The sequence below is a fragment of the Manacus candei genome, unplaced genomic scaffold (assembly GCF_025592945.1).
Source record: "Manacus candei isolate 608988 ecotype Guabito, Panama unplaced genomic scaffold, ASM2559294v1 h1tg000045l, whole genome shotgun sequence".
Classification (NCBI taxonomy): domain Eukaryota; kingdom Metazoa; phylum Chordata; class Aves; order Passeriformes; family Pipridae; genus Manacus; species Manacus candei.
The window spans coordinates 81,831-96,062 of record NW_026138093.1 but is presented as its reverse complement, the minus strand read 5'-3'; the positions used below and the strand labels follow the sequence as shown (position 1 = coordinate 96,062).

General features: G+C 45.4%; 1 protein-coding gene across 1 annotated transcript; it reads right to left on the bottom strand.

The window, feature by feature from the left end:
• Positions 1-554: 554 nt before the first annotated feature.
• Positions 555-1,471, bottom strand: LOC127474933 (BTB/POZ domain-containing protein KCTD9-like). The gene is made up of 3 exons (XM_051796265.1): positions 1,345-1,471; positions 956-1,089; positions 555-763 (listed from the first exon to the last, which is right to left on the bottom strand). The coding sequence occupies exons 1-3, from the start codon at positions 1,424-1,426 to the stop codon at positions 575-577; spliced, it is 405 nt and encodes a 134-aa protein (XP_051652225.1). The 5' UTR covers positions 1,427-1,471; the 3' UTR covers positions 555-574.
• Between the last annotated feature and the right edge of the window lie 12,761 nt (positions 1,472-14,232).

The window sequence follows — 14,232 nt, the reverse complement described above, 5'->3', positions numbered from 1 at the left end:
CCGGGCTCTGGGCAGGTCCCTGCAGGGGCAGCAGCTTCCTCTGCACATTTGAGGGGATAAAGCTGCTCTAACCCTGCACTCCAACTACTCCACAGCAATTTAGGACCTCTGAGGACAGTTCCCCACTGTTTCCACCCCAGCAGAGACCTGAACACATCCCGTGGGCACTGTGTGACCACCCCTGGCATTAACACCCTGCTGGAATGAAGACACTGACTGTAAATACACTTGTCTACCTGGAAACCTCAACTTTGTTTGCTACTATACAGCAATAACATTTTCTATTCATATTGCAGCTACAGACTTAACAAATAGAATTGCATATATTGTGCTTTAGAAATTAAAATGCATTCCAAAGTCAGGCAATGCTAAACAACGAAAGTCTCGAACCCTCCCCCTCAAACCAGCCCCACTTTCTGCTTTCAGAACCAACCCACTTCCTCACCCTCTTCACAAAGGGAGAAACTCTCTCTTTCCACCTCTGAAACAAAAATTCCCTCCCCAAAAGTGATCAGAAAGAGTCTGCTTAGGCACTACTGCAAATGGAAGTTGTCTAATAACCATTCCTTCTAACTCAGGAAGGGGAGGAGGTGAAGAAAGTCACGACAAATGTTTGGATTCCTTCCTCTTTGACGTCTTCTCTTCCCTGTCTGACGCTCTGGGACATGTGCAGGGGGGTCAGCATCTCTTCAAAGATGGCTCCTTTCACATCAGAGCCCCTCAAATTGGCTCCCTGGAGGTCACAACCTGATAGGTCACAATTCTGAAGGGGAAGGGAAAAGAAGTGTCAATGGAATGCACCCAGAACTCTGTTCAAAGCTTTACTTGCAGTCCATTTACCTGAACTCCATTGTACTCTGAAGCTGGAGAGGTCAGCCAAAAGCCACCAATCCCCCCAATTACCAGCTGACCATAGGATAGAAAGGAATAGGATGGAAAATGAATCCCAACTCACTTCCAAATCAGTTCCTGCCAACGTTGCTCCCCTGAGGTTACAGTTCTTTAGTTTGGCGTTTCTCAGCGTTGCAACTCGGAGGTTCATTCCTGTCATCTGACTGCCCTCCATGGCCACTCCTTTCAGGTTGGCACCTGGAACACACACAGAAAGGGGTTCTGTGAGGAAAACCAGTCAGAAACACAGCAGCTGCACACTGGTGCTGCCTCAGAGCTGTGTGAATTGGAGGAGGACAAGGGGATTTGGGGCTGAGACGGTCACAGACTCAGTGCAGCCCTTGTGGGCCCTTCTCAGGGTTGGACAAACCACAGCTGGACCTTTTCTGGGCCATAGAAATGGACAAACACAGGCTTCAGTTGGCACAGATTCACAAGGCAAAAGCTTCTCACCTTCCAGATGAGCTTGAAGGCCTGATGGGTCCTCAGAGTTGCAGCCTTTCAGGGACGCTCCCTCTGCGTTGGAGCGCAGCATCTTCACCCCTGGCAGGTTGGCACACTGGCACAGACAGGAGTCACTGAGAGCCAGAGGAACAACACCAAAGACCATCAAGAAGACACTTTTAATTTCTGCTTTGGGAGTGAATCCCATTAAATCATTACTGGGAGGAAGTGTAAAAGCTTTGGGAACCAGAACAACTCTAGAATATATTTAAGAACTCGATGTTTTACACTGCTCTGTTTGTTCCAGCTCCTCTCTGTTAAAACAAACCCAGCCCTCCCAAGCTGCAGCAGCTCTTCCATCCAGCACAGAGCCTGACAGGTCAGCCCTCTCCAGGCTGGCACAGCACAGGTTGGCACGGGCCAGGTTGCAGCGGCTCAGATTGGCCACCTTGAAGTTGATGCAGCAAAGATCCAGGTGGGAAAGATCCGCTCCACTGAAAGTGAGACCCTGGAAATCCCAAGGAATAAACCCCCCAAAAAGTTACAGAGGGGAAGGGGTAGGTCTGGACACAAAGTTAACATCATTGTATAGATATGTGTATGTTAATATTTACAGTGTATAAATATCTATGTATAAATATATGGATAGAAATGTTAATAAAATATATACTGTCTATAAATATGGACAGATACAAGATAGATACAGACACACACAGGTCCTGGGAGGAGCTGAAGACACCCCACCAGGGAAGGGGGCTTCTAAAAAGGAGGGAGAGGGACTTTTGATATGGGCCTGGAGGGACAGGACAAGGGGCAATGGTTTTTCAACTGAAAGAGGGCAGGGTTAGATGGGAGACTGGGAAGAAATCCTTCCCTGGGAGGGTGGGGACGGGCAGGGATGGAATTCCCAGAGAAGCTGTGGCTGCCCCTGGATCCCTGCAAGTGTCCAAGGACAGCTTGGATCAACCTGCTCTAGCGGAAGGTGTCCCTGCCCATGGCAGGGGGTGGAATGAGAAGACCTTTAAGGTCCCTTCCAACCCAAACCAGTCCATGATTCTATACAGACAAATACACACAAGACCATTTATTCTACTACTTCAGACTAATGAAATCTAAACGCAAAGCTCTCAAAAATTGTCCTTGGTTCATTTTATATTTAAACAAATGTAAGGGGGGTACTTTTGAATTAGATGATCAATGGAGCATAGAGGCATGAGAAAGGAATCATATTAGGATGTGAAACCAGCCAGAGTATGGTACAATGGAACTTCATGGCACAAGCTAATTGTAAGGTCCATTGTGCTTTTTAGCAAGTCAGCCTGATATCCCCTATTATCAGAGCTGAGTTCTTCCTTGGTTTTGCTACATATTGCAAGATAGATACATCTACCCTTGAAACACAATGCTAGAGGTCATACATAGGGGTGAGAAAGATGATGATGGGAGGAAGATTCTGTGGGCAGGGGTCGCTGGCCCCTTGCCCTACAGCAGGGCATGCACAGACTGTTGCTATCAGGTGATGAACAGGCGGGGTTTGGCTGCCACTCAGGCATCACCTTATACTGGGTACTGGCCCTACGTGGTGTAATGCAGAGCTGATAAAATGGGGTGTCAGGACTGCTGGGGTGAGCGATCCTCATCCTGCCATGGAGACTGTGTTGTTCCATGGGGACGCCCGCTAAGCACGGGCACCGACCAGCTGCTGCAGATCCTGGCAGCCCTGGCCTGTCTGTGTGGGTAAGCACAGTTTATTGACAGGAAGCAACTGAGAGAACAAACTTTTTAATATCCTTTTAGTGTTCCTTTAATTCCCCTTTTATGTTTATGGTATTTTTCCTTTAGTTTCCCTCTTTACTAACCAATACCGTGTTATCCATAATATTGTGTTAAGATCCTTTTTTGGTATCCCTTTTCACTAGTTAATACTGTATTAAAGGCTGTTCATAGTAATTGTTTTAATGCCACCCAATAAAATAGTTACTTTGTATCCTTTTTTAGTTTTTGATTCCTCTTGCTAAGTTTATTACTGTTATTATTATTCTCACTGTAATAAAAGATATTTTGTGTGTTTGAGTGTTTTTTGGCACTTGTCTTTATTCCAGACATGTATCCAAACGTACTGCTACACACCCTCAGGTGAATATCAATCTGGAGGGGTCAAGCTCCTTAATAGGGCACACGACAACTCTTCCTCCACTGGCACTGGTGTGTCTGTGTCTGCATCAACCTGGATTGTTGTTCCTGAGGCCTGGAGCCCAGCAGCTCTGGTAAAGATGGAGCTGTTGAGAACCTCTGTCTTTTCAGCATTGCTGGTGACTAATCCACCTCTCCTTTTTAAAAGTGGGCCAGTATTTTTCTTCTGTCTCTTCCTGTTGTTCATGTACCTGTAGAACCCTCTCTTGCAGTTTTTGACATTTCTGTTCCATTCCAATTCCAGTTGAGCTTTTGCTTTTCTCGCTGCATCTCTGCAGTTTTGGCAGCAAGAAGAGATGCTCCTCGTCAAGGGTGTGGGATTATGACCTGACCAAGACAAACTTCTTGTAGCAGCATTCCCTGGTCCCTGCCAGACAGTCATGACATGCTTTTGTTAGATTTCTATAATTGCTCTTTTCTGTAAATTTAAAGGGGACCTCCCCTTCCAGTAAATTAGAGAAAGTACATTATTAGAGAAGCCCTCCCATTGAGTTACGAGGTAGGGAAAGAACCCCACTGCTTTCTAAACTCCTCCTCGGAGAGGAGCCTACGTGCACCTGGATCTAGTCTTAGCCCTAGACTTTTCAGTGGTTTATTATTTACCTTTATACAACTTCGTCCTGCAGGATTAAGGACGGCAACCCAAATATATTTATGCAAATAAAAGGAATGGTTTATTGAAATGGGTTACAATAATGATAATGATAGAAAAAAAAAGGAGTTTTGTCAGAATTACTTACCACCCAATATGGATGGATAGCTTTAACTATTAGCATAGTGCACTATTTTTCAAGCAATATTGAAGTAATTGTGATAAAACCATTGAAGTAATTATATTAAAGCTAGCAAAACAATGACTAAGTAGAGGTTGGTGTTTTACTCACTCATAGCAATGACCAGGGGCAAATCTCTTTTGCTCAGTCTCGAGGACTAACCTTGAGGGGCGTTCCCACCCGAGGGAGAAATCTCCACACACATTCAGAGAAGGGGTTTGTTAGGAGACCCCACCGTTAAAAAGTCTGAGCCTATCAATGACCAGGTGACTCTTACCAAGGGGAGGAAAGTGGTGGCAGAAACGGCCCCGAAGAGGAGAATTTTTCTCTAAAGGCTGGGGAACTTGATATTAGTTACCTGGAGTGGCATACTGAAGCCTCTGCTAGCTTTTTACAGCTTCACAAAAACTATAAACTGTAAACGTCCCCACCTCCAGAAGAAGAGAGGGTTTAATTCTACTTCAGCAGGGCACGAGTCCCAATGCAAGGCAGGTGAAAGTCCTTAATTTTCTAAAAACACTTCTGTGTCCTCTAAGAGGGGAAAAACAGCATGAACATTAATAACCATTTCCCAAAAACCCCACCGGCATCGATTTGCCCTGTTTGTGCAAGGGGTCTAAGCCCTCCAACCTACGGCTCCAGGGCAGCAGGTTACAGCATCTGGAGAACACAGCCCTGCCTTTCTCCTCGTGGCTTTGCTGACAACAGTCTGTTTTGACAGAGCAGGACTGGGTCAGGTGGGATGCTTTGCCCGCACGCTCAGCTTTCTATCTCTACACACGGGTCTTAAATTAAACCCAAAGTACGAGGAGGAGAAATCCTGACGCTGAAAAAGTCAGCGGGGTTTGCTGCGTCCTTGGGGTGCACAGGAAACCAAGGGAAGTTGTAACTGCTGGTCATCTTTTTAGAGGCTAATATTGGGATAATGTTAACTTCTCCCCTTTAATTTTTTTTTTTTTTTGATTGTTCACCACTGCATGGTGTTTGTGGCTTATCAGAAACTATTTGCCAGCTGCTGCCTTACCAGAAATTGCTGACCTGCAATTTCCAGCACTTCGTAGCAAAAGTGCCAGAGAAATACTGAAAACTTCTGGAGCAAATCCTCCCTCTCTCTCGAGGCAGCAATAGAAGTGGTCTCTGACAGTCTCTGTGCACTCACATGGGAAAAACACGTCCCTGTCAGCATCTAAAAATGATGACCCCAAGCTTCTGACAGGCTGCCAGGTCTGGGCTCTCAATCATGTTAATTTTTCTTGTGTCTGTTGTGTTAAGCAGTACTATGAAACTACACAAAATATCCGACACAGAACTAAGAAAATTAACCCCAGTCACTTCATGTGCGTAAAAAGGCTACTGGGGCAGGAGATAATCCTGGGCTGGTTTAGCTGGAAATCTGGAACTGCTTTCCCTGCTAAAACGAGCCTGGAGACAAAAAAGGTGCTGAGGGGAGAACGTAGGTCCCACACCACATTTATAAATCTGCTGCCACGCAGATAATCTTCCCCAAAACAACTGGGCTTGACAAAAATGTTGCATCCATCCATTTTATCACAGCTGCCTCGTAACACATGTGAAATGAGCTGGGTTACAACTATTTGTACTGACAATAACATGCCAACCTAAACCATAATACTCTCAGCTTTTGCTCTCCTTTCTTAAGGCAGTTTGGTGTCTTGACTCCAACCCACTGATTCTTGGTGGGGCTTTGGGGGGCTTTTTCCTGGGGAAAAGTACGTCTTGCCAAATATGCAACCTATAAAATCCATAAAATCCATAAAATCCAAAGAATTCCTATCCTAAAATACCTATTTAAAAAGTTCCTTTACAGAAGGAAAGCAGTGCTTTTCAGATATGACAACTTGCAGCAAACTTTTAATCCAAATAGACCCGAAATGTCAGTGTAACAATGCAACCGTCTTTATTTTTTATTTCCTCTCCAAGCAGCAAGGAATTTGGCATTCTGGTATTTCACCAATACATTCAGCTGAGCCTTTCCTGAGAAACAGGAGCCCTCCCACCCCAAGCACTGCACGTTTCCTTTTACCATACAACACACACTGCCCCAAGAACTACAAAGCTCATGCCTTTAGCATTTTTTCCCCCCAAAATCAAAAACTACAGGGTGATGAAAAGAACGAGTGCTTCTGACTGATCAAACCAAGAATTTTATTTCCACCTGTTAAAAGAAGTCTCTGTCTACCAGCAGAGCCCAACAGAGATAAGCAGACAGACTCGACTATATTTAAATAAATCAATAGTTTATTTATAATTAAACTCAGGAAAAAATGGAACTGCACACAACAAGAACTATGTACATGAAGAAAAAGAAACAGTGTCTTGGTTTTCACTGGGAGAAAGATGAAGTCAGCCACCCTGCTCTAGGATTTGAAGTAATAGAAGTCTCTAGCACTGGGAAGTCTATATATGGCAGCATTTATCTCCAGCGGGTCATCAATAACAGCTCTGCAACCAGAGCATCCAGCTGTCCTCTGGAAAGTATTCATTCTAGGATGGAACAAGGTCTGACACTACAGAGTGACACTGCAGATGGCTCTGGCAAGCTCCAGCCTCAGGAAGAGCCCTCTGGTCAATGTTCTGCAGCTCTGAGCTCTTCCAGCCTTACCTACTGAGAGCAGGAAGGCAGGCTCTGTAACAGAGAAACTTGACACCAAAGAAAAAAAATATTCTCTTTTTTTTTATTTTAAGTTCTCTCTGATGTTGCCTTTCAGTAATCCAAAAGGCTCAAAGCATACCAGCTTTATTAACACTGGCACAGAATTTGCCTGGCTGCTGCCTGCCAGTCTTGTGAGGCCAAACCATCCACACTAATGAAAATATTTCCACAGCCAAGATCACTACCAGAGCCTAACACGAAAAGGAAATGCAACATATCATGAGCAAGGGCCTGTGGCTCATCACCCTTTCTTGCCACACCCCCAAACTCGTCTTTAAGGTTGTGTGGGCAAAGTTGCCCACCTGCCTCGGGCTGCCTTTTTCTCCCCAAGTGCAAACATCATCATCTCATCATCATGCAGCACAGGATGCAATCCTCATTGAAAGAGGGGGAAACGAGCAAAGTGAAGGCTCCAAAGAAGCAAAAAATCACTCTTTGGTAGGTCAGTCCCATCATCTGCTGTCTCATATTCATCACAACTGCTCAGTACAGGGCTGTCCAACAGTTGCTGGCTCCTTGGGGTAAGGTTCCTCCTTTGTTGTTCGTACCCTGTAAGTTAATTTTGGTGAGTCAGATCTATCATTTACTCTCTCTTTTTTTCCCCTGGAACTATCCTTCAAATGCATTACTGTAAATGGGTCCTGTTTGAAATGGACACTGCTCAGCTGGGTGACAAGCAACCTCAAACAAAGTGGTTTCCTAAATATTAAGGCTGAACCCTTCCACACATTGAGACTGTTCTGCTGTGGAAACAAAAACATTTGCTATAATCACCCTACAAACAGTTAAAACGTGACCTGGGAGATTCTCAGTGTCCACTGAGACACACTACCTGTGAATAAATCTGCCCTATAAAGGGAAGGTCTCTCACACTGTTCTTACTAAAAGGTCTGCTGTGATCCTGTGGTAAGGAATGGCAACAATTGCTGTGTGACAGGGGAGAGAGGACTGCAGTCAAGTTTCCAAGGAGCATGGTGGTGCAGCACACACACAAGAAAAAAGGCTTGGAAAAACACAGGAGTGCTTTGTTCAGAAAGTTTCAGGAGGGATGGAATAAATGCTTAAACCTAAAACTGTCCATTCTGGAGCTGCTGTGCTTCCTCGTTGCTGTAGGATGCTAAACTCTTGCCCTCTTTTTGTCTGTGTTAAATGAAACCTCCCCACTCAAAGGCACTTTCTATCAAACGAGTCCTTATTAAGAACAGCCCTTGGAAATTATAAAAACACTTGAAGCAGTGTCTCCCTAGAAATTGCCATCGTCTCCCTCCTCGGTTAAGGTAACTTGAAAATGGAGTTTTATCACCCAAATTCAAAGGAGATCAATTTTTAGTGGCCTAGCCTGTAACATCTGAAGGATCAAGACCTGCTGTTCACTTTTTAATTCTCAGAAACCGCATGCAACAGTGATCTCTGCAACTCCAGTGTCCACGTAACAATAATCCAGCATTAATCAATTAAAATTACCAAAAAATGTCACCAAATTAAAGTTCTTTCCTGCAAGAGTATTCAGCTACAACAACTTCTGTTGCAGGGATATTCTGCTGTGTCTGATAGCAGCTAGAAGACACGGATGGGATCCATTCTCTAAGACATTGGCCAGAGGCTTTAGCACTGTCCTTTGCCTTCTGCTAAATGCAGTTTCAATCCCTGGTACCAGAGACTGTTGGAAAAGACAAACAAAAAAACAATGATTACATTTAGGACAATCCCATTAGCAGCTGGAAACAAGTCAACTCACCTTCAAGAAGCTTCACCAATGCACATGGGGAGGGAGAGAAAAGAAAATACAATTAGAATCTGGTGTGCATGCCTGGTGTTCCATACCAACACCAGCTCAGTGAAGCAGGCAAAGAATGGTGGGCTACAGACTTCTTATTTTGGCTAACAACATTCAAAGTGATAGCCAGTTAGCTGCTGCCCTGAAAACAAGCTGCTAGTTCTGCTCCCACTGATGGAACGGGGTAAAATCAGAGACAGCTTAATAACATCTGAACACCCTCCTGCCACCTCCTCTGTTTCAGATCTCTAACTGGATTTGACCCAGAGCTGTAACTTTCCCTCTTTCTCTCCCCAAAGAGACAAATTCAGCAGCGATAGCCACAAACAATCCATGTTAGATGAACGGCTGCTGAAGAAAGGAAACCACAGGAGGGGGTTGGAGCAAAGAATTCAAGTTTGATGCTGCACTGGCACCAGGCTGATAGGACTTGGAGGATCTGCAATCAGTACCTGCTGGCCGTGTGCTAGAAGAAAAGAATCAGAAAAAAAAAACACAGCCATTAATTTCACTGTGCTTTGAGGGTTACCAACACATAGAGTGTCGGAAATTAAAACATCCCTTATTCTGATCTAGCAACATCCCAGCCCAGCAACACAACCATTTCAAGAGCTTTTATGTACTTCAAGCATTTCAGTGTGTCTCAAGCCACAGTGTAAGATCCATTCCTTCATTCCTTAATGAGACAAAAAAAGCTTTCTTCTGGATTTTACTGGGTTTTTTTGGATAGGCTTTTAAAAACAGACAGGCCACTTTATTCCGGGTCTGAATTTTTCACACAGAACCAAGCAGAACTCAAAGCCTTGGCAAAAACCCTATTTCTACCCTGTGTCGGAAATTAGGCTTTAGAAAGTTACTTTGTCTGTCACATACCCATCATTATCTCTTGGTTCCTCCTCATCATCACTTGTCAGTAGCACAACTGAATTTTCTGCTGCACTGGAAACAAGTGGGTGCTCCTGGTTCTGCTCCCACTGATGGAATGAGGCACAAACAAAGGCAGTTTAGGAACCATCTGCAGCCCCTCCTCCCTGCTCCCCTCTTTCAGTTCCCTAATTGGATTTAGGCTGGACGAGTTTCTCTCCCTCTTTCTGCCCTAAACAGCCAAATTCAGCAGTGATAGCCATAAACACTTCATATTAGATGAACACCTCAGTGACCAGGAGTACCTTAAATGGATGTTGCAGTTAAACACTTCGTATTTGAGAAGTCAAAGTCTTCCTGTCCTCTCCTTTTCTTTTTTCTTTAAATCCCTGGCCTGTATGATGAGTGTCTCTGGAATAACTTCACTTTTTAAATTGCATCTCCTTCTGTTACATTACCAGTGACTGGTAAATGCTGTGCCCAAGTTCTGGAGCAACAGGCTCTTTTAAATTACTTTTTCACCACAAAGGGACACTTGGAAGTGTGTTAATGTGTTCAGAGATGGGGCACAGCTAGCTTCTCCTTCTCTTCTTCCAGCTTCAGAGATCTCACACTTAGTTTGCCACCCTCTGTAGTGGCAGCTGTGGCACCTGCCAGCTCATCAGAGTTCATTCAGATGTCTGAGCAGCACTTCAGGACCTTTGATACACAGCTCATCTCCCCTCATTTTAGTGGAAATTCTCCCTCATTCTCTTTCAAATCTCTCTCATTTTTGTGGAAAATGTATCACGGCTCAGTAACAAACCCAAATGGTTGTGAGAAGGCTTTGTTGCTTAGAGATGCCCTACTGGGCACTTCCAAAAATCCCACGTTTCCCTTCCTCCCCAGTAAAAAAGGGCCTAGGAACTGGCAGAAGCAAATGTCCAGCTGTGTGCCAAACCTCTGGAAGCAGTTTCTGCTCTCACCAAGGTCAAAAGAAAGCACACGACTTTCCTCGAGGTCCAGTGGCTTGCAAACAAGAAGACTAGTTCACAATTCTATCAGGTTGTAAGGATTTCTGAGCTGTTGCTAGCACCCCGAGAGATTCCAAACCTTCAGTACCCCAGAACATGAAGTTACATAAAGTTTTTAACAGGCTTGTCTTCCCGTGCATTTGCTAAAAGCTCTTGAAATCCTTTCTAGGAGTACCCCAGAAAATACGTTTCAGAAATCAGATTTGCATTGAGCAGTAAAGTACTTACTGTGCTCGTGGTGTTTTGTGATCTAAAACCACTGGAAAAGCCGGTGGGACAAACACCAAAAAAGGAATTTCAGGGAAGTTACAGCAATCCATCCCTTAGATTCCTTAGGCAGAGCAGTCCACAAAGTCCTGATTTCTAGGAATCAGAGAACGATGTTCTTCCAAACCTATCAGAAAAGAAGAGAGGAGATCACCCATCTGGAATGCCTGTTCTCTCAAAATACCCACACATAACTCTAAGATTCCCTTTCACGAGTCACCAGCTTCTGCCCAAAGCTGGAGGGGAAATCTATGAGTCTGGTACTTGAGTCCCAGACTCCTGCAGCTGGACCTGAAGCCCAGAAACAGCCCCACCAGCATCAGGAACATTTTCAAAGATCGTCTACGCTCACCTGTACAGTTAGTTGAGAATTTTTATCTTGAAAATTATCAGCAAACCGCCTTCTGGCAACCGTGGGGTGACATTCCGTGTGCCGGCAGCCGGTGTCCTCTTTGCCCCCTCGGGGAGGCCCGGAATGCTTCGGCCTGGAAGGGACCTGAAAGATCACCTGGTTCTAAACTCCCCTTGCCGTGGACAGGGACACCATCCACCAGACCAGGGTGCTCAGGGCCTGGAATAGTGCCTTCCAGGGATGGGGCATCCACAGCTCCTCTGGGCAGCCCGTCCCAGCGTCTCGACACCCCTCACGGCTCTTCCTGACATCTGATCTAAATCTTCCCTCTCCTGGTTTAAAATCATTCCCTTTTTCCTCTCACTCTGTGAAGAAATCCCTCCCTGCCTTTCCCACAGGCCCCGTCAGCCACCGAGGCCTCCCCCGGAGCCCGCTCCTCTCCAGTTCCCTCTCCTCTCCCCCCCTCCCCAAACTGGTGAAAATCTAACAATTTAGATCCTTATTTCAAGTCTCTAAAGTCTTGAAGTTTTTAAGTGTTCAGCTGTTCCTCTGCTGAGCATTTCACAACAGGGTTAGGAGGAAGTTTGCTTCTGGGGACAGCACCTTCCCCCCCAAGGCCCTGCTCTGCTGTGAAAGATGACACAGGAAAAAAAAAAAAAGTGAAATTAAAATTCCATTTTCCTTCTGGCCAGTCTGCCACTGGACCTGCATTCAAAGGGGGTTGGCTGGAGCTCTTGAGAGTGGCAGCAAAACCCTGTCTCAGCCCTGCTGGATGCGGGATGCTCCTCAGCTTCCCGTCCCATGGGCACTCTCGGGTGTGGGGAGGGTGGTGGCAATTTATCCAACACTGTGGATAACATAAGGATGTTTTCAGATCATGCTCTATGTGGGGAGGTTCATTTCTTACAAAAAAATGTCTCTGTTATTACAGTTGTTGCTTTCAGATCAAAATGTTGAGAGTTTAAGGATGGTTGGGGATGACTCCCCCATTTTTCTCAGTCCTGTGTCTGGGAATTGAAGGAAACTCATTTCAGTCATCATATTCACATCCTTCATTCCTCATATTTGCTGCTGGTTTGAGGTGCTTAATTATTCATATATTAAATATACATTTGGAATTGCTCTAGCATCTTAACATTTGCATATCAAGCATTAAATCTCCTTTAGGATTTTTTTTTTTTATCTAAGCCCTTTGGAGCCGAGATTTTTGGAAAGCCAAGTGTTTAAACTGGATTTACTGGAGTGTGAAACATCCCATGTGTTAAGGCAGGGACCCTGTCCACTCACACTCCAGGTGCAGGGGGGGTTGGCTGAGTGGAACCAGCACCACTTGTATTTCAGGGTGGGACCGGATGGCTTTTAGCAGGAATGTGTCATTAGGGGCAAGGGAGGAGAGAGCACTGAGGAAAAAGGAGGGGTAGCTTTTAGGAAGTTGAACATTTGAAGGCTAATGATCAATTCTGCTAATGATCACAGCAGGGGGCTGAAAAAATGTTTATTGTGAGACCCAACGCTTTTTAACCAAAGCCACTATTGAAAATACTCATCACCCAGGGGTGGAAGGGAGGGAAATCTCTTGCCCCTTCTCTGTGCATCCTGCAAAAGCTGAAAAGGCCACATACCTGGTCTCTCTCCTTCCAGCTTTAAAGCAAGGCATAAAACCTCTGAAATACCCCTTGCCTTTCCATTTCAGGAAGGAAGAAGTTTACACCTGTTAACTTCCAAAAAATAAAAGGTTAATTAGAGCCAACGGCGTAAACTAAGCCCAGATTGAGCTGGCTTCTATATTAATCACCCCGGAAAAAACAGCATTGGGATTTTCACTCATGGCTGTGGTTTGCCACCACTTTTTGGCAGAAGAAAGCAACTCCTAAGTGAGAAATGCATGGTTCACTGGCCAGAGGTTTCCAGCTCCGTGCTCTCCCAAATCAGGGGTACCCTGGAGATCAAAGCAAGGGTCATGAAACAATTTAAGAAGGGTGAATGTACTATAAGATGTCATAATATTCCCTTATAATAATTTTTACTGGTCCCACTGAGAACTGCATTGCAATTCACGTGTCAAATTGTGCCTTTGCTTGACTGTGGCAATGGTTGTGAGCTCAGAATACATTTCCCAAGTGCTGGTGGATGGCCTGTTAGAGAAATACACATTGAGACAGTTTGAATTAAGTAAAAAACATTTTTGGAGCCCTTTGATGGGAGGCAGCAGTGAGTGGCTCGTTCTGCAGGAGAAAAACTCGGGTAGGTTTCTTATTGCTGGGACTGATTTGCACCCTCCTCAGTGGCACTGAAGTGCTTCTCCTGGCAAAGAACGGAGGCTTTGGAGCATCTTCCATCCTCCAAAAATCCACGTGTGCTCAGGGTCCCTCCAGTTGCCCAGGTTCAAAACTCCTTTTGGAGCTCAGTGCCAAAGGTTGGTGCCCTGTTTGCGGCGCCCAGCTCCTAAACCCGTAAAAGATGCCTTTTGGACCGATGCTTGCCCCTTCAAATGGTTCCCTCAAAGCTCATAATTGTTTTTTTTTTAGACTTCTTTTAAGAAGCATTGCAGCGGTTCTTTGCAGCTTCCTGAGGCAGTAGCACGACAGCGAAATCGGGCAGGAGGAGATCACAGCCCTGGAAGAGGTAAGAAGGCTTCCTCCAGGGGGTTTAATCAAGATACATCCCTGGAAAACCTGCGCAGCCGTGTGTGCTTTGGGCAAAGGACCCCGACCTGAGCCTTGCCCAGCTGGCCTGCTGTGGCAATCCCCAGGCAGGGCTCACAGGTCACATAGCTTGACTCACGGGGGGACCTGGTGCCTTTTTCACCCAGCACCTGCTTTTTCTGGGACTGCTGCGTGTGTGCAAAACCAACGCTAACAGAAATCCACTTTTGGGAAATCTGAGGGGTTTTCGCTCCCACGGGCGCTGAAGGAAACCCTCAGCACCTCGTATGTGAGAGCTTTTGGGCTCCAGAAAGCAGAGCTAGCACATAATAATGGATG